This window comes from Lingula anatina, chromosome 2 (assembly GCF_051362555.1).
Source record: "Lingula anatina isolate TDL-2025a chromosome 2, LinAna3.0, whole genome shotgun sequence".
Taxonomy (NCBI): Eukaryota; Metazoa; Brachiopoda; class Lingulata; order Lingulida; family Lingulidae; genus Lingula; species Lingula anatina.
This window is the reverse complement of record NC_141768.1, coordinates 40,442,897-40,461,579: the sequence shown is the minus strand read 5'-3', so window position 1 is coordinate 40,461,579 and position 18,683 is coordinate 40,442,897. Positions and strand designations below refer to the sequence as shown.

The window sequence follows — 18,683 nt, the reverse complement described above, 5'->3', positions numbered from 1 at the left end:
ATATTATTTACTACCTTTGTGGAGCTTTTAATTTTACAATATAGTTTATGTATTTTTGGACGACGGTATATCAAAAGTTAAGATGAGATACAACTTAATCACGTCAAATTATTATTGACTGCGGGACAGTGGTGGATAAGCGCCATTGCTCTCCACGTTTTTCGTAGGTAGAAAAAGCGAATAAAAATGGCCCATTTCACCCCGCCTGTCATACAGGACAACCCCAATGGCTGGGGACCATGTCAAGTACCTGAGAAATTCAAAGATATGCCATATCAACCGTTTTCAAAGGGAGATAGACTTGGAAAGGTAAGTGAACCTTGCCATCTGTCACCACCCTGCCGTGCCTTTCCATTTCCATATGCCGGTGTCGTGGTCTGAGAAGAAAGTTGGATTTTAAAGTAATCTCAGTTGCCTTGCTGCTGAGCAAAAAATGTAAATAAGTGCTGTACGAGTCCAAAATATTTAAAGTTTATTCTTACATTCGGATATTCGACTGAGCCAAGGGATTTAAATATGTAAAGTTTTTAAATTTGATTACATGTACCTGTCATGTCCAACAAAAAACTGGCTCCACATACTCTTTATGTGACAATATGCAGAAGGTTTTCTTCTTTTATGTGAACTGTACCGTTACATTTTAGGTGTCTGACTGGACGGGTTCCACTTACCAAGACAGAAGATATATGAGTAATTATATTACTTTTGTTAATATTGTACTGAAAAGCCAAGTATGTTAAGATGCAGGTGCTTGTGCTGATTTTGATTTCAACCAATGATTTTTATGAATTTTTCAAATGAAAATTTTAATGTAGTCAGAACTTTATGTTCAACATTCAAGAACTTTAGACAATGTTGCCAGTCATTTCATCTCATCAAATTTACCAAATTATAATAGGAATAACTCCCTTCTTTCTAGATAAGTATTCTTCTCAGTTTGGAGGTGGTAGTCAATACGCTTATTATCATGAAGAAGATGAAAGCACCTTCCAGCTGGTTGATACTGCTAAAGTACAGAAACCCATCTACCAGAGAGCCAGGATGAAGTTCAACCAGGTATCAGAAATAGCCTCATAAGAAACTTTCATAAGTGATATTATGAGAACTAGGATTTCATGTATTTTTGCATTGCCAAAGTGAAATGTTGGAATGAGAATTTTGGTGTAATAGGCAGTCAATATACTATGGTTTCGCAAATGGTGAGCTATTTTGAAAATAAAGCTGTCAAATTCTTTGGGTTGGACTTCTACATTATTCCCCCTTCTATAAGAAAACTTCATCTTCAAGTCTTACGAAAAGTAAGGAAAGGACACACTTCCTTTAAACTATCTTCAACTAAATGAGAACTTATTTCACAGGGGGGGGGGGGGGGAAAGCTGCAAATGACCTCAAACTGAAATGTCTTATTCTGATTCACCCAATTTGTTACAGAATAAACTGCGACGTGAAAGAGAGCGGCGGCAACAGCAAAATGCTGCAAGCATGCAGGTGCTTTCTAAAACGCAGAAGAGTAGAGAAAGGTAAGAATTGTTAATTCATGTTATTGTATTTTGACTGTAAATGTTCAGTAAACTAAAGTACTTGATCAGTGATATGTCTGATGTGTTCTAACATTTGTCTGCTGTACATGTGAGCAATCATATTTGTTTAAAAACCTCCATTTTTGACTTCTAGATAATCACTTATTTTCATTTTTTTAAGGGATCGTATGCGTCAGCTACGTAAGTTCCAGAAGCAGTTTGGACGCACAATGCATGATCAGAGAAAGGTAGGTTTACATTGAGTAAAGCAAAGTAGATCTAGACTTTACCAACACCAACGATTTCATGGAGGCTGAGTTTTGTTCTCACACAGAACTATGAAGTACCTCTTTCCATGCCGTTGGATATCAAATCTACACTCCTATTTCTCTTAAGCATTAAACTGGTTTAAAGAGATTAGACTGTGTAGGACAGTTATGGTTTATAAAATAACTTGTGAAGTAACTTTACATTTAATATTGCATCATTTTTATTATGATTCACTAATAAACAAAATTTGATATAAGAACTAAGTAAAAAACAATGATCAAAGAGTAATGAGCCATCTTGAATATTCTGTTTTACTTGTTCTCAGTCATATTGTATTATCTGCTGTGATACCTCACTGCTCTAAGAAGGAAATGTGCTGCCATTCTTGAATTCTACATATATATATAATAAAGGGATAACAACTGTTGAAATGAGATTCATTTTTCAAAATAAATACATTGTAAACAACTCTTAAGAGATTATTACCAAAAAAAAACTTATAAGAAAAATAACATGGACTAACTTTAAATGTCAGAATGAATTAATTAACCATTGTTAAGTATGGGGAAATCATCGTTTACCCTAGGCAAATCTGTTTTTTTACCTAAATGAACAGTTGTTATCTCTTTAAGCTTAGAAAGTATTAAAAATGTACATGGTTATAAGTGAAAAACAAAGTTGTTGATGTTGATTGTCTTTCTCTTTCTGTTTATTTGGAATTTAACATTTATTTTAAAAAATATCAAGCTGCTGAAATGCCTCCTTTTACAGACATTATACATTTGTTGCACCATCCTGAGCAAGGTTATAGCCTCTTTCATGGTGATTTTTATTCATTGTTGGCATCACATACAGTAGTTTCTTCCAAAACCATTTGTCCTTTGCCTCTAAGTAGGTATGAGTTCTCAGGTAGGCACGGAGGTCATCATCCATTTCCTCGTTAGCTGGGATATCTTCTTTGAGGATGACAATCACCTTAAAGTGAGCATTGTGGATCATTTGATAATGGGCTTGCTGGAACTCAAATATGCACCAGTTGCTCTTTAAGAAGTTCTTTGTTAGCACCAGAATGGTGCACCTGCTGTTTTGAATGGCCTGTATGATGTTGTTATCTATGGCCTCCCCTGGCAGAAAATCTCTGCAATGCATACAGAGACGATAAGGTAACTGTTGGTTTTCTAGTGTGGGAGCCAAGGTGGTGTGTACCCATAAACGGTCCTCACTGCTGTAGGAAATGAAGGCATCATATAGTTTTTCTGTCATTTCTTGATCTCTATCAAAGGGATGCCAGTTGAAGCGACTGTGTAGGATAACCTTGACCTCAAAGCGATATTTATATAAGACTGCTATTGTTATGAGTGTCAGCAAGAGCAGAATGCCTAAAGATACTGCTACTTGAATGTAGCTGGCAGGGTGACAAAGCAGCATTTCTTCCGTTACTTGTGATATTGGTTTTCCTTTAACAGGTTCATTTGTACATATAATGGAGTCCATGTGGATGACTTTTCTCTTTTTAAGAAGCCATGACTTTAGCCACAGGTTTTCACAGGAACACGTCCATGGGTTCCGGCTCAGTGAAAGGGAAGTTATGTTATGACCTTTCATACTTTCTATGTCCTGTGGTAAACTTTTTAGAATATTTCCATCCAGCTGCACATGGGATATGTACCAGAAAATCCTGCTGGTGATTTTTGCAATTGAGTTGTTGCTGGCAACAAGTGTATGTACTCTTGAGAAATAATCTTGATCTGTGATTATTTCAAGTTTGTTGTTCTGTAAGTAAATACTGAGGTTGCCTTTTGGCATCGCTGATGGCAGAGTTGTGATATTTAGATTTTCACAGTGGACTTTTGTTAGGTTAAATCTGTTGTCCCAGTTACAATAGCATGGGTAAGGGCAATCTTCAACCACTGGGCAAACGGCAGTAAAATCAATATGATCTAATAATTTGTCATCTTTCCATTTGGCTGGACTCGCACATTGAAAATCTTCTATATCCTTAAATGGGTTTGTAGAAAGTGACAGGTTATTGTATTTTCCTCTGTGAAGAAATTCATATGAAGATGGGTAGTAGACCTCTGTGACGTTTGCCTTTTGAAGGTAACTTTGTAACCATGAGTTAGTGCAGTCACATCGGAATGGATTGTCTTTGGCATAGATATTTCTAATTGGTGGGATTTGATAGTCTGGGTTATGGAAAGGTGGATGTTGCAGTTGGTTGGCACTAACGTTTAAAATCCCAAGGAAGGTTGGTAAAATACTCTCACTTATAACAACAAGCTTGTTACTGCTCAAGTCTAATCTGTCTATTATGGGAAGACCTGTGAATGTCCCTGGCTCTATGTAGCTCAACATATTGTAGCTCAGGTCAACGTCCATGAGGTACTTCAAACTCCAGAATGTGGAGGGTTCGATGTAGTTGATATTGTTGTGGCTGAGGTGAATAATCTGTAGGTTACAACTGGCAATTCTGCGCAGACTTGTGATTTTGTTGTAGTCAAGATAAAGACCCCACAAAGAGCTGGTGACGCGTTTTGGTTCATACCATGCTTCTAGGTCTGTGATGAGGTTGTGACGTAAATGTAATTTAGCGTGGTTTGGAGATCTGTGCTGTGTCACACAGTTTGGGATGGTTGTGATTAAATTGTTGTCCATGTTTATGTCCACTAAAGTATCGTATTTCTCCAGCAGGGCGCAGTCTATTGAACTAAAATGATTACCTTTTAAATTCAGCCAGCGCAGGTTTTTCATCCCAAAACCACTAGTGTCAAGTGGAAAAGTAGTGAGATTGTTGTTTTCTAAGCTTAATTTATACACATTGGAAAGTGCTTGAGCATGGATTGTAACGTGCCTAAACCAGTTTGTGCCAACATTAGAGAAATCTATTTCTATCAGGTTAACTGTGTTTTCAATTGAAATGTTTGTGTTCTTCTGTAAAGCACAGCCCCTTACTGTCAGACCAGCAATTTGACTATAGGGGGCAGTGTCTGTCCAGTTTAGCACAGCTCCTCTGGGGCAGATAACATTCAATGTAACAAAAACACCTTGTGAAGTGGCATATTTGACACTTTCACTTAAGTCAAAGCTCCAATCATCATGAACAGCACATTGGATGTTTAAGCAAGGGAATAGTTGAAAGAAGGGTTTCAGCTGGTCTAGTAGGCTTGTCAAGCTCGTCTTTGTATTGGAAAGACTATCACTTGTTCCATACACTGTGTTTACTTCTTTCATCTTGCTTTCTAAAAAATCCCACAAACTTGATGGTTGGCATGTGCAATCATGTGGACAGCTTTCTTGCTGTGGTGCCCCAGATACTAGTACTTTTGACGTTCCTATACACACACATAGGAAAAGCAACAGTTGTGCTTCATTCAACATCTTTAACTGGAAGAAAAGAAGAGAAGTTAAAATGGTTACTTACAACTATGATTTGACTGGAGCTAGATAAAGTTCTGAGTCGACAGATTCATGTGTAAATTATTGACTTCATAAATTTTATGTTACAAAAAACCCCAAAGATTCCAAGGCGTTAAAAAACACCATAGCCTTTAATGCCTACCATGTATACGCACTGCTCTATCTACACGGTATCTCACCTTCATATTACCTTCTTCTGGTCAAATGTATTAATTACCATAAACCCCTTCCTATTTTCAACTTAATGAAGTTGGAAGAATAGTCTATGATGCTTCCAATGTTTTGGGGAGCGACTATTTCAGTTTTAATTACCACTTACCTTAGACATGACTGTATCCCACAGAAGCCGTAAGCATTATGCGTAAGTACAGCTACTAAAATTATAGGTGTAGGCAGTTTCTTAGTCACCTATATTGAAAAGGGTCCCACTTTTCCTGACCTAGCTCTTATTGTACTTACTTAACCAGTTCAACAAATAGGATATCTGGTTAGAAACAGGATCTTTTAAATGTCTTGTCATTTACTCTTCTGTGTTGATAGATAAAAAACAGGCCAGGAGACCGCCCACACCAAACATAACCCATACATGCTTCCAATGTTTTGAGATATATGGCTTGATAAAGTGTTGTTTGTCTCCAGGACAGCTGGTTGTTAACAGCTTAAAGTAGTGGAAAATCTGTGAAGGATAAATTACTTGTTTTATGCTCTTATACCAGAGCTCTGGAGTAGCTGTTCAGATTTACTGCCCACACACTAGGAAGTAAAGTCATCCCATGGATTGTGTCCAATTAATTTGCTGTGTGTTTTTGCTTAATTGTTTGTAGAAATCTTGAGAGAATTATAATGAGTGTTCTTAAAACATATATCAGATGCAGCAGTGAGTATTCAAAAAAAAAAAAAAAGCTTAAAAAAACATCTGTGTGAAAAGTGAAAAAACATTCATATCTGATGCAGTAAAGTGTAAGGACCTTACACACTTTCAAACTGCAGTTCAATAAATCCCAATAGAACTGCAGTGGAATAAACACTGCTTTTAAGGTTACATTTACAGAACTTTTATCAATGATACCTTTTATTAAGCATTCACACTATTGTACTTATTAAAAGGTAATGATGTGAACAATGTGACGGTACAAGTAGCAATGATTGTTATGCTGCATAAATATTTAATAAATATTCATAAAAGAAATATTTCCATAAGAAAAACACTTGTGTAACAGTACTAATAACCTACCAAAAATGTGATAAATTGCCTACTTGTGCGCATGCTCCTGGACTGCAGTTCAGAGTTGACTGTGGTAGAACGCAAGTCTATAACTGGGTTTATTTTGCCAAATAAGGAAGAGGTTTCAGTCAAATGTTGAAGATAACTTTATTAAAGATGTTTGTATTTTAGAAGCATGAGCTAAAATAGGAAGGTGGAAGGAAAGTGGGAACAAACTCACCAATGTTCCAAAACATATTCATAAATGTTCATAATTTCATAACTTTGACCACCACAATAAGATTATGTTTTTTTCCTCTGTTGATCAGTGTACTAAATGCATAGTTTCCTTGTTTTCAGATTCAGCTGAAGCACCGTGATGCGTCAGTGCAGGTGCGTGACACTTGGGATGTGGTGGAGGAGATGGACTTCCCCCGGCTTACCAAGCTCAGCCTGCCGACTGTAGGGGAACCACAGGATATGTGAGTCTTACTAGGAGAGCTTGTTCAATTTTTTCCCAGAGGCTTTCATTAGTTTTCATCTGTTACAAGTAAAGATGAAAGTTTTCCTGATTTATGTAGAAATTAATCCGTATATTTGGGTATTGTATTCATGCCTCCCAAACCTGAACCTTCATCACTTGTATTACAGATTTTTAGAAAATATGCAATGACTTTTGTGCATATTAGGTGTTGCTTAATTTCTTAAAATTTGAAACTCTATATATTTATATCAACCAACTTATTTCCAGTGTATGTTGTGGTAGTATGGAGTACTACAATAAGTCTTATGACAGAGTGACCACTAAGAATGAGAAGAAGTTGAAGCGTGTGAATAGAATCTTTCACAAAGTGACCACCACTGATGACCCAGTAATCAGGAAGGTAAGATGTGCTGCACTTACATAAAGTTCTGTTGCTAGTGGGATCACATGAGCAACAAAAAGAACAGAGCAAAAATCCAGGAAAGCACACCGCCACACTAGTGGTGCTGACATACATACAGGTGATAGATGGCTGTATGTCTAGACACAGCATGTCTGTCCAAATGTACAAATGTGAAATAGGATTGAATTTTCAAAATATTAACTGAGGAAGAAAAATGTTTGTTAAATATAAATAAATTCATTTTAATATATAACTTTTATATGAAAGAAACTTGAGTAATATATGAAAGAAATAGTCAATTTTAAACTCTAGCCCATACCTGGTGCTTTAATTAGCATGATACCGATTTATGTTCATGTGAAACAAATAAAATTTTGAGATTGATTTCAATTCCAGCTTGCTAAGAGTAAAGGCAATGTGTTTGCCACTGATGTTATCCTGGCTACCATCATGTGTTGTACACGCTCCACCTACTCCTGGGACATAGTGGCACAGAGAGTTGGGAACAAGCTCTTCTTGGATAAAAGAGATGACTCTGAATTTGGTGAGGATCTGTGAAAGGTTATAATGCAGATTTATTTTGCATATAATACAGTCTCCAGAGATTTTGAATAATTCAGCTCTGAAACATACTGCAAAATAATTGTTTTTACATGCATGCCTTTGTTTGCAAATAAACTGATATATTTATGTTTTTATTGATTAGATCTTTTGACTGTGAGTGAGACAGCTATAGAACCACCCCAGGAAGAAGGGACAAGCATCAACTCCCCAAGAAGCTTGGCTCTAGAGGCAACCTTCATCAACCATAATTTCTCTCAGCAGGTTCTCAAGATGGTTAGTCAGCATTTCACCTCCATTTGCGAATTTTTTAAAAGTGACTCAATATCTGAAAATTTGATGTTTGGACACTGGCCATATTGACCTGCCCATGTTTATTTGGCTTTGAAGTAGACATTTTGTGCATATTTTATTCATATTTAATGCACATTTTATGCATATTTTATTCATATACAAAAATTTGTATATAATTTTAGTGGTTTACTCCTGTTGTTTCGTTATCATATGTTCTGACAGCATTTCACATTTATTGTCTTTATGAACTTTCAGAACCAGGAGAAATTCAGCTTTGAGAACAAGAACCCATTTGTTCAGGAGGAAGATGACGGAGAGGTGGCATCTGTTGGATACAGGTAAATATTTGTAATTATAGAATATTGAAAAATTAAAATTTTCATATCAATGCTTTTTAAGTTTTTAAGAAGTGTTTTATTATATGGGTGCTAATAATTTTCTGGTGCTCACATTTGTTGAAATTCCGTATTGTCTAATTTTTCAAGCAGTTTAGTTCTTTTGGTCAGCATTAACCTTCTTCTGATTCATCAATACTGGTGGCTTTCAAAATCTTTCTTTTCATTATAGGTATCGCAAGTGGGACCTTGGAAATGATATTGAACTGATTTGCCGCACAGAGCATGATGGTGTAATGGTTGGACCCAATAATGAGACCAATTTCATTAACATCAAGGCTCTTAATGAGTGGGATTCTAGGGTAAGATTGCAATGTTCTTCTATTGTTAAGCACTGAAAAGACAAGCACAGACTCGATCCTTTTTGAAAATGTGCAGACTTTTAGATACTTCATACATTGCTAACTTTTTAGTTTATAAGTGCGAATTACAGTTCACGAATCTGTTTTCACAAGAGAAAAATTAATTGAAAATAATTTTCAGTTTACCGGTGATGTGCAGTACAATTTGTCATGACCTTTATTTTTCTTTCCAGTTTTCTGGTGGTGTTGATTGGCGCAGTCGCTTGGATGTTCAGAGAGGAGCTGTTCTTGCTACTGAGCTGAAGAACAATAGCTGTAAACTGGCCAAGTGGACTGTCTGTGCTCTGCTGGCTGGATCTGACCAGATTAAGTTTGGGTAATGCTCTATGCTTGTACTAACCTGAATTTCTTCTATTTTTTAAACAGAAAAAGTGATCAATCAATTATTTTTCAAATTTAAAAAAACGTGTGATTTCCTGAGATGAACACGTTGATTCAGGCTGTCCATGTTTCACTGCTCTTTTAGTAGCAACTTCTCTTTATCTAGCATTTTGCTCATCCATTTGTGTTTTTTCACAGGTATGTTTCTCGTGTTCACCAACGTGACTCAGCCAAGCATGTGATCCTAGGCACACAGCAGTTCAAGCCCATTGAGTTTGCCAGTCAGATCAACCTGAGTATGGACAATGGATGGGGTATACTGAGGTGTATTGTAGACACACTTATGAAGATGAAGGAAGGAAAATATTTAATTATGAAGGACCCTAATAAGGTGAGTATTTCTCATTATAAAAGGGAAAAATGGTTGCTTGGTAACTAATTTTGAGCTGTGCTAAGCATTCAGTTACTGCATATTTACAAAAAAAGTATGTCTTTTCTATTTGTGCTTGCCATTTACATGTTCTTACTCATGCAATTAAAGCCTAGGTAGACATGAAATTCACTTTGATACGTTTTAGAAGTTGCCAGTACATAACTTAGCATTGCTATGTCTGATATACTTTTTAATTTGAAAATGCTTTCTTTTTTCAAGCCAATGATTAGAATCTATGACATCCCTGATAACACCTTTGAGTCAGACGAGGAGGAAGAGGAGGAAAGTACCACTGAGGAGAGTGACGATGAGGATGACGATGATCAGAGGGATGATGAGGAAGGTAACGCCGCAGAGGTTAATGCCAGTAAAAAAGAGTAAGACTATTTCCATAACAGAGTTGGCTGCATGACCAGTGACTGGAAGTCAGTGTAACCACCAGCATGCTGTTTTAATGTGTTAAAACCGGAGATAGAAGGAAATCTAGTCCTCAAAACCCTGCTGCAGAGCATAGAGATACATTTATCTATCTATGCCTCCTCCCCCCCCCCCCCCTCCCCAAAAAAAAAAAACAAACACACACACACAGCATGATGTAATCGATGCCAATGTCTTTTGACTCATACTTTTAAATGTTACTTTATATTTATTCCTCATAAATTGCAGTTATATAGATGTATGCTTATTCTGGAAAGCTTCTTTATACATAATGTTCATTAAAATTATTCTTTCTGAATGACTGTCCACTTTGTTTCCGCTTTCAGTTTGTAGTCCCCTAATCGGTTGTTCTGCATTTATTTTATCCTTTTTTGGTCACCCATTATGTTGTTAGATGCTATTGTTGTTATACTTTTTGGCATCGTTGATACTTTCTGCCATTTCCTCTACATTATTTTTGTGTTATCCTTCTAGAGCAGCCACATGTTGTAGTTGTTATACTTTAACCTGATACATTTCATATGCGACTTAACAGTTTTATTTTTACATCATGAAGATTTCTGCCCTTAGGTCCAATCTGCAGTTTTTTGAAAAACAAAAAATGTGAATAATGCTTTATGCTAGTAGTGTCTGAAGATGTTGTTGATCAAGACGTTTTTATGTATCCCTTTCTCTTCATATTATATTGTTTTAAAGATATCATAATTTTATCTTTCAGGTAATGATCGCTAGAGCACCACATACAAGGAGGGCCAAGAAGGACCTTGAAGAATAGTTGAAATAATTTAATCTCCAAATAGGAAGTAATCAAGGGATTTTAATGGTTGGACAATGATTAAAAGCAGTGATGTCTCGATTTGTAACCACAGACTACACATTAAAACAGAAGTATTGAATTATGGAAAAGCCAGCTGAAGTTAACAACACCCATGGGTTTACATTTTTGACATGACATTCAATCACATGCTACATATTTTTCAAAGATGAAATAAACTTCCTTTGCAATAAAAAATAGTTTGATTGTTGGTATTTATTATTTTAGTATTCATGAATATTGACATACAAATGACATGATTTGTACATTTTCTCACTCTTACCTTGCCTGCAAATTCAATAACCTGAGGCATTTGATAACATGTAGAGATGTTGGTAACTCAATGCACACACTGCCCTCCCTTTGCCTCAACTTTTGACATCAAATCCCAATTCTTGGAGATGGGGCACAGTTACATTGTATACGTTTGACCATGGCTGCTTAAAAATCTTTGTCTTATCAAGGAATTTCTAAATGGAAAAGGAAGAACAGAAAAGGCATTGTGGGAATGAATAGAACAAATTTGCAAACACCAGCCAGATGTTAAAAGTTAACACTATTCATGAGAAATAAGGAATAACCGTGTGAAAATCCTTTCTACCAGGAAAGGTCCATTCAAGCCTGTTTCTCATATTTGCAGATTCCTTTGTTTACTTGGTGCAATATATTGCTATTTCTGCAACATGATTAACATAGTAAGGTACACTATTTTTTCAACTAATAACATTTAAACATTGCACTCATAAGTTAAAATTACTTCTTATTACACAGTTATGTAGGAAAACATTTACTATAATTCTCGTGACATAACAACAGCATGCTATATACAATAAAAGTATGGAAATAATCCTCTCATGCAAATAAAATTATTAAAGATGTAATCCTGTGTAAGGTTATCACAGCTTTACCAACATGCACCATCTACACCAGACCTAAAAAGGTTAAGAAACCTAAATTTGTTTTTCAATAATTAAAAAACTTTGCAACTTAGTGGGAAAGTCTTCAGTGTAAAAGAGTAACAAATGGTGGGTGCATTATCCATCAATATTTGGTTAAAATATTTACCTGAGCTCATATGATTAATTTATAATTATTCAATATAAGGGTGTTTCTGAACTTATTTGGTCGAGTATATAAAGATGCTTAGCATATTTTGTATGTAAATGAAGATCAACTCTGGGGCTCCACTTTCCATCCCCTAGTGCGCATCAGCCAGTCGGTCAGATACTTTGTGTTAGCATGCTCTGGAAGCCTGCAAGCTCTGCCAGCAAAAGCAGATTGAAGTTTCTGTAGTCTTTCTTCAGCCAGTTTGAACAAAATTTCTCTAGAAATTTCTCCCTAAAAATAAATAAGTCCTTCAAAATATGAAACTCTCTTCTAAAAAATGCAATAGGTTAATAACAAACAAAAGAAACTGACTACAAGGTGAAATGTTCAGTAAAGGTCGAACATTCTAAATAGAGATGATGTTATTTCTGATGGTGGAAGTAACCAATGCTAGGATTTTCTGCCGACTTGTTTTAAAATATTTTATTCTTGTCATTACCTCAAGAGGTCCTTGTCTTATCTTCATGATGAAATCCTTGATGTGCCCTGAACATTTAACTGGGGGCGGGTTACCCTGGAGGAAGAACTCCAGGCTGTCCAGCTTGTGGAACGTCTGAAGTAGGTCAAACTTTTAAAGTTAAAACTATTCATCTAAAATAGCATTTAAGTTCAATAATTATGCAACCTGTGAAATGTACAACACACCTAGTGAATAGTTATAAATGTACCTGATAAAAAAGCTTCCTCTCCCTGGATGTGCCCTGGTGTTTACCACCCTCAATCATTTTCATGTTGTTTTTTACAAGACCTAGGTATTGCTGGATGGCAGTTTCTGTCACAAAGTCTTGCTTATGACTGACCAATTCCTGTTCATACAAAAAATCTAATAATGATAAACAACAAATCAAATAATGAACATTGAGTAAGCCAAGTATATTTGTCCATTACATTCAAATTGTTAACTTGTCACTTGTTATGACCCCATTAACATACTAGTAAGCTGATTAATCATTCTCATGCATTTAAAATAAAATATGGTAATGACCAACTTTTCAAAGGAAAAAACTGTCAATCTTTCAAATACATAATTTTGAAATCCTTAAAAATATATTCTGTATAGCATTTAAGTGCTTTAACTGTAGAGAACAGAACTTTAGGGTAGCCTGCTTTTCTACTTTGTTGCTACCACTCAACATCAATGTCAATTTTACCTACTGAGAATATCAAATCATTACCTTATCACTTAAACTATAACAAGAATGAGTGTTGATTTGAAGAGAAATAATGTGCTTTAATATTTGATTACATACGTTTTTTAATCAGTTAAACATCCTACAAAAAAGGCATTAACCAACTGTAGTTATATACATATGGGACAGCTGTCATCGTTTGTCCAACTTACCCTCCAGGCTGAGCTGGTATATTCCAGATCCAAAGAGAAAACTAGCTGTAGGAGAAACAAAAAAGTAACAGATAATAGAGTGAGAGATACTTCTATCCTTTTCCTGGAGAGAAAGGTACTTTTATCATTACATTCTGCTTCTTTGTTTTACATACCTACGTATATTCCTGATATGCTTCAACTTTGAATAACATCTTCATACCATTTGTTTACTTTCATCAATAAACTTCTTCAGATTTTACAAATATTATAGCTGCATCATGCATGTCTATTAAAGAAGAATTTGACTACACCCTCTCCGTACAATAAAAATTGATTAATTAATTTATAAAAAATATCCAAGTAAAGTTCTGAAACTAGCCTCCAAGATGACCACACTGCCTTTACTGAGCATCTCACAGAACAGTCTTGCCTCATACGCTCCATACTCAAACTGCTTCTGGGGGCCACGATTCTCATACGATTCATTTCCTATGCCACAGGAACTTATTATTTTCTGAAATGTTCAAAATAAACTATATGCTTTATAATAAGCAGACTGGATTTATGAAATTCTGATAACGATATCATATCAATAATATTCAATTGGTAAAATAATCATGAAATGATGTGCAAGATACACTCAGCGTTTTAATCCCGGTCTTTTTCAAATTAGACAGTACACTTTCCTGATTCACACTATTTTGACTAACATATTCGGGGAAATAATTAGGCTTAAGAGTTTTTTCTCCCTTTCTCAAGTTTTTTTCCTAATGTTGAAACCATTTTGAACAACATAATTGAGACTCACCTCTGTGGGAGTAAGATAAACTATAATGTAATCCACATCACTATCAGGTGTTGCCAGGTTATATAAATAACTCCCTGCTTGTGCTATCATGACTATTTGCTCAGGTTCCATACTAGCTACTGGACCTCCAATCTTCTTCATTAGTGACAGCAAGCAGTCTCTAGCAGAATCTTCAACAACTGAAATAGAAAACTGAATGAAATATTTGCTACTTTCTAAATAATGCGCAAAGTGGGGTCCATGATTCACAACCCCTTACCTTTTTCTTATGCATTAGGAGACATTTAATTTCAAACAGTGGCATTTTAAAGACACTAATTTCCATTGGAAATATGTTACTCTCTTTGACATTTTTAAAAATAAAAAAATATTATTGGGAACAAGTTCCTCTTTTGTGGTTATGATCAGGAATTACCAATCCCAATAACCATTCAGGATACCATGATCACCTTATACTTGTTCTAATCTGAAGGAAATTATTTTTTAAATAATAAAACCCTAATTATTAAACAGGTAATGATGCAGTTCCATTACCCAGTTTTTGGAAGTTCACATTTTTCTGACAGCACCTGACATCAGCCTGCCACTTGCCAAGCTCTTCTTGTACTTTTTCCAGTTTATTGAATTTTGCTTTGGACATTTTACAATCCACCTCCTTTTTCCATCGCTGTACAATATCAAATAAGTCTAGCTTGGACATGGTTTCATCCTGTAATGATTATACTGAGATAAAAACAGCAACAATAAAATTTAACCATAACTTTTGTCAAAAGCAGGACTTATATTTCAACAAAAATAAGAAAAACAACTTCACCAGTCTTGAGTATTCTAATAACAACACCAGGAACATTCTTCTAGTGGACTATGGATTTAAATCTTTTTCAACACAAACTTAGTCATTTCATGTTTACCTGATAAGCTGCCTGGAGTTTTCTGAGAGCTTCTTTGCCCACATCTGAAAGATTATCAGCTTCCAGAATACAGTCCATTGAAGGTATTTCACCATTTAAGACACATGATGCACTATGTAAGAGGCGAAATGATTGGCTCATTTCATAAAGTGTAGCCTTATCACTCAGCCGCATCTGTCCAGAAACTTTGCTCTTCTTGGATATACCACCAATGGCTTGGCCCCGACACTGCTCCAAAAATCCCCTGAGATCTGTGGAGAATCAAATAACTTTTGTATATTAATTATAATTTTTGTTGTTTTATTATTCACTGACAATTACAAGTACTTACTATTACTTTTTTTTTTTGCTAAATTTTCAAATTGTCAAATGATCAGTAGATGGCCTTGATGAAGATTTTCATAGTCAAAATATGACAGAGAAGAAAATGTACATACGCAGAACCTCAGAATATGAAGTATTTTTACCAGTTTTATGAAATTTTCAAAATTCTTAATATTAAGTTCAATTTTGTAGACAGAATGTTCAGAAATTGATTTTTTTTCAATTAATTTTAATATGTACATAGGAAATTATTTCTGGCAAGCAAATTTCAAGCAATGTCATATTTGATCTTCCCATGTTTGCTAAATGTATGAATTAAAAAAATGTTTGTTTTACTCACTGAGCAATTGGCTGGTAAGAGAAGTTTTCATGTTCACCCACTGGTCAGATTCAAATATGATTGCTGTCTGTGGTAGACATAAAGCCTCAACAAATCTTTGTTTTCCCTTAACAGCATAGTTGCAAAAATGAAAAACTTCTGCGGCATAAAACCATCCCTGAAAAAAAGATTATTTTTAAGAAAAAGATTTAATGTTTCTACAAAGTACAAAAACATGGGAAACATATGGCAATTCATTAGATACACAAGTGAACACAAAATGATATTTAATTGCAAACCTGACAGAGATATAAGTTCTGAATAATTTCAAAACACCTTGCTCACCAAATCTATAACATTGTGCTGCTCTTTAAAATGTCTGTTAATTGGAGCAAAGAACTCCTCATCCTGCCCTACATAAATCACTAAAATAGAGTTATGCTTGGCCTGCTGCCCTCTTTCTTCTTGTGTGGCCCAGTACCATGGACAAGTTATGATTGCAGCAAATAAGACTTCTCTGCTCCAACCTAAAATTACAATTATCTTATCAATCTGTGGCAAAAAAAAAATGAAATAACCATTTAACGATACAGGAATTGAAAGTCACTCAATCTACGTGCTTTAAATTAAAAAAAAAATCAAATAACATCTATCGGACTATGAACACACACACTATAATTAACTAACAGCAGTGATTGTCTTTCGGGCAGTTTGCAGGCAATGTCTTTTGTGTATTATAAAGACCCAAGTCGGGTTGTTTAGCAAAAATTTCTATACATTTTAAAGTACATACATTGTACATTAACAGACATTTCTCAAATGTATGAGAATTCAACTGTGTGCAAAAAAAAAAAAAAAAAAAAAAAAGATGGTTAAATCAAATATATTATGTGAAACATGGTTACCAACAAAATCTAATTATATGTATCTTATCTGAATGTTTTGTTTCCTTTCTATAGAACACATCTATGAGTACCTTCAAATATATCTTGGATTTTTTCCTGAAATGACCCTCTAACATCTTCTGTGACAGAGCTGGGAACATGCATGAGGCAAAGCTGCCTCAGAGACTGCAGTCCTTCTTCTGTGACCTTAGAACTATAGTCATGAAGCTTGAAATCTCTGTCTTCAAGCTCTGCCTTCAAGGACTGAAGATGTTCTAATGCTTGTATGGAATGGTCAAATGCTGAAATGAATAATAGTCAAACTGTTATGCCAACTTCAATTCAGGTATTTAATAACACTGAAATATCTCTACAGGTCACCAGAAATTCTTGACAATGTGTATGTTAATTTAGGTCTAGATCAAAAGTTTTCTTAGTTTAAAAGTCAGTATAGTAAGTGTAAATGTAATATTTCACTGAACAGAACACTATGCACTGTACTATAGTACCTGATGTAGATTTACCATCTCTCTTCTTCACTTTCCTCTTCTTCAGCTCCAAGTGCAATCTTTCCTGAGCCTGGACACTAGCTGTTGCTAGGGCCAATAAATCTGGATTTGAACTTGAAGATTCCATTGGGTCCTGTTTTTATCTGCTGAAATGGAAAAAAAACTGCTGCTGTTTTGATACCACATTATTATTGTGGCACTCAGTGGGCAGGGAATGGTTTGGGGAGCAGGCAGAGTGCAAATTATTACTAGACTTTAAAGATTGCGTTTCCATAACAGGGCCGTAGCCTCCGGGGGGGCAGGGGGGGCAGCTGCCCCCCCTGGAATTTGGAATTTTACACACCACACCCTCCCCCCTCTGTAGCTTGCCCCCTCGTGTCCGCTTACTGCCCCCCCTGGCATTTTGCTCAGGCTACGGCCCTGCATAACCTCAGCACACTGGTCCATACTGCAGGACAGGAGCAGATTCAGAGATATTTTCTGACAGTCTTCCGAATTATCTTTGTTGATCCATTCTTCATTTTTGACAATCTTCCAACAGAAAAATTAGATACCCTTCAATGTAAACTTGAAAATCTGACCGTCTTCCGGAAGATCCAGAAGACGGCCTACATCAGCCCCTGCCTGCATGAGGAGTTATTTAATAATCTATCTCAGCAGGGATTCTCACTATGGCAAGTCAATGTACATTACAAGCACCTTAATTGTCTGGCACGCCCCCTTGCAAACCAACATGAACAACATCTTGGAGCACAAAGTTCCCGACTTTACTCAAGTACTTTACTTTACCAGGAGCCGTGCTAAACTGAATGCAATTTAGTGAGAATCCCCTATTAGGTGTTAGATTAATCGAGCTAGTACGACTGGGTTAATTATGGGGACGGCCTCTAAGACTTGAAAGACTTTAAGTACGTAGTACAGGTAGTACTACACTCTCTTAAATAGTTTTGATTACATTTAGCTTATGAGCATGACAAATATTCATTGTAAAATGTAAAATCGCAAACCCTTTAATCAACTATAGTACGTATAAAGACGGAACTAATGAACAATATATCGAATGTAACTTCAAGGTTCGAGTCACTTAAATTTTTATGTTACTCAGCTGTCTTTAAAATTGATACTGCTAAACATGCTGTATTTCAAACTCACCTGTTAGAAAAAGTTTCTTTTGTCATCATACTGAATCAAATGCATGGTTTATGAGCACTGTACTACAGAAATCATATTACACCGGTAGTGTCGATCTGTTGTGAAACGTTGTGAAATGGTGTTTACAATTTGTCTCACCCGCACATTCTGCAAGGTCCACCTTGTCTCACCTGACACAATGTTAGTAATGTCCTATTCATCGTTTTCAAACTAGCCGTTTCTGCTATAATATAGATTATATGCTTCTACCTTCAATTTAAATATGAAAGAGAGGGATTTGCATTGCCAATTTTTGGATCTACCTGTGCATCAGGCATTTGGTCACGCAATTTCAGAATTTATACTCTACTCGTATAGTCTGAAAAATTCCAAAGCCCCATAAAGAACTAAGGAATTTCATTTTCTTTTCTAGTCAATAGTCATAATCAG

The 18,683-nt window shown here is 35.7% G+C and overlaps 3 protein-coding genes across 6 annotated transcripts; 1 reads left to right on the top strand and 2 right to left on the bottom strand.

Annotated features, from left to right (window-relative positions):
• Positions 1-107: 107 nt before the first annotated feature.
• On the top strand, positions 108-11,114 carry LOC106178782 (eukaryotic translation initiation factor 3 subunit D). 2 transcript variants are annotated; one of them, XM_013562113.3, is made up of 15 exons: positions 108-309; positions 645-690; positions 920-1,056; positions 1,432-1,520; positions 1,702-1,768; positions 6,772-6,893; positions 7,163-7,295; positions 7,695-7,842; positions 8,005-8,135; positions 8,409-8,491; positions 8,721-8,850; positions 9,084-9,226; positions 9,430-9,622; positions 9,884-10,041; positions 10,821-11,114. In XM_013562113.3, exons 1-15 carry the CDS (start codon positions 187-189, stop codon positions 10,822-10,824), a joined length of 1,707 nt encoding a protein of 568 aa, XP_013417567.1. In that variant the 5' UTR covers positions 108-186; the 3' UTR covers positions 10,825-11,114. The 2 variants fall into 2 exon arrangements, with proteins under 2 accessions (XP_013417567.1, XP_013417569.1); XM_013562115.3 differs by having other exon boundaries at positions 109-309; positions 9,884-10,007.
• LOC106167255 (toll-like receptor Tollo) lies at positions 2,401-5,621 on the bottom strand. The gene is made up of 2 exons (XM_024077929.2): positions 5,527-5,621; positions 2,401-5,174 (listed from the first exon to the last, which is right to left on the bottom strand). Exons 1-2 carry the CDS (start codon positions 5,533-5,535, stop codon positions 2,565-2,567), a joined length of 2,619 nt encoding a protein of 872 aa, XP_023933697.2. The 5' UTR covers positions 5,536-5,621; the 3' UTR covers positions 2,401-2,564.
• Positions 11,115-12,067: 953 nt separating the features above from the next.
• Positions 12,068-18,407, bottom strand: LOC106178780 (uncharacterized). 3 transcript variants are annotated; one of them, XM_013562109.2, is made up of 13 exons: positions 18,255-18,407; positions 17,103-17,248; positions 16,686-16,895; positions 16,055-16,236; positions 15,731-15,887; positions 15,067-15,317; positions 14,690-14,864; positions 14,156-14,334; positions 13,727-13,861; positions 13,366-13,410; positions 12,692-12,829; positions 12,463-12,576; positions 12,068-12,254 (listed from the first exon to the last, which is right to left on the bottom strand). In XM_013562109.2, exons 2-13 carry the CDS (start codon positions 17,227-17,229, stop codon positions 12,087-12,089), a joined length of 1,881 nt encoding a protein of 626 aa, XP_013417563.2. In that variant the 5' UTR covers positions 17,230-17,248; positions 18,255-18,407; the 3' UTR covers positions 12,068-12,086. The 3 variants fall into 3 exon arrangements, with proteins under 3 accessions (XP_013417563.2, XP_013417565.2, XP_013417564.2); XM_013562111.2 differs by having other exon boundaries at positions 17,118-17,248; XM_013562110.2 differs by having other exon boundaries at positions 17,103-17,245; positions 18,255-18,383.
• Positions 18,408-18,683: the final 276 nt, after the last annotated feature.

Coding starts and splice junctions, on each gene's coding strand:
- LOC106178780 (XM_013562109.2), bottom strand. CDS start 17,229: ATGGAATCTTCAAGTTCAAATCCAGATTTATTGGCCCTAGCAACAGCT. Junction 14,865..15,066: donor AACTCCAGGCAGCTTATCAG/GTAAACATGAAA, acceptor TAATCATTACAG/GATGAAACCATGTCCAAGCT. Junction 12,830..13,365: donor ATACCAGCTCAGCCTGGAGG/GTAAGTTGGACA, acceptor TTGTATGAACAG/GAATTGGTCAGTCATAAGCA.
- LOC106178782 (XM_013562113.3), top strand. CDS start 187: ATGGCCCATTTCACCCCGCCTGTCATACAGGACAACCCCAATGGCTGG. Junction 310..644: donor AGGGAGATAGACTTGGAAAG/GTAAGTGAACCT, acceptor GTTACATTTTAG/GTGTCTGACTGGACGGGTTC. Junction 8,492..8,720: donor GTGGCATCTGTTGGATACAG/GTAAATATTTGT, acceptor TTTTCATTATAG/GTATCGCAAGTGGGACCTTG.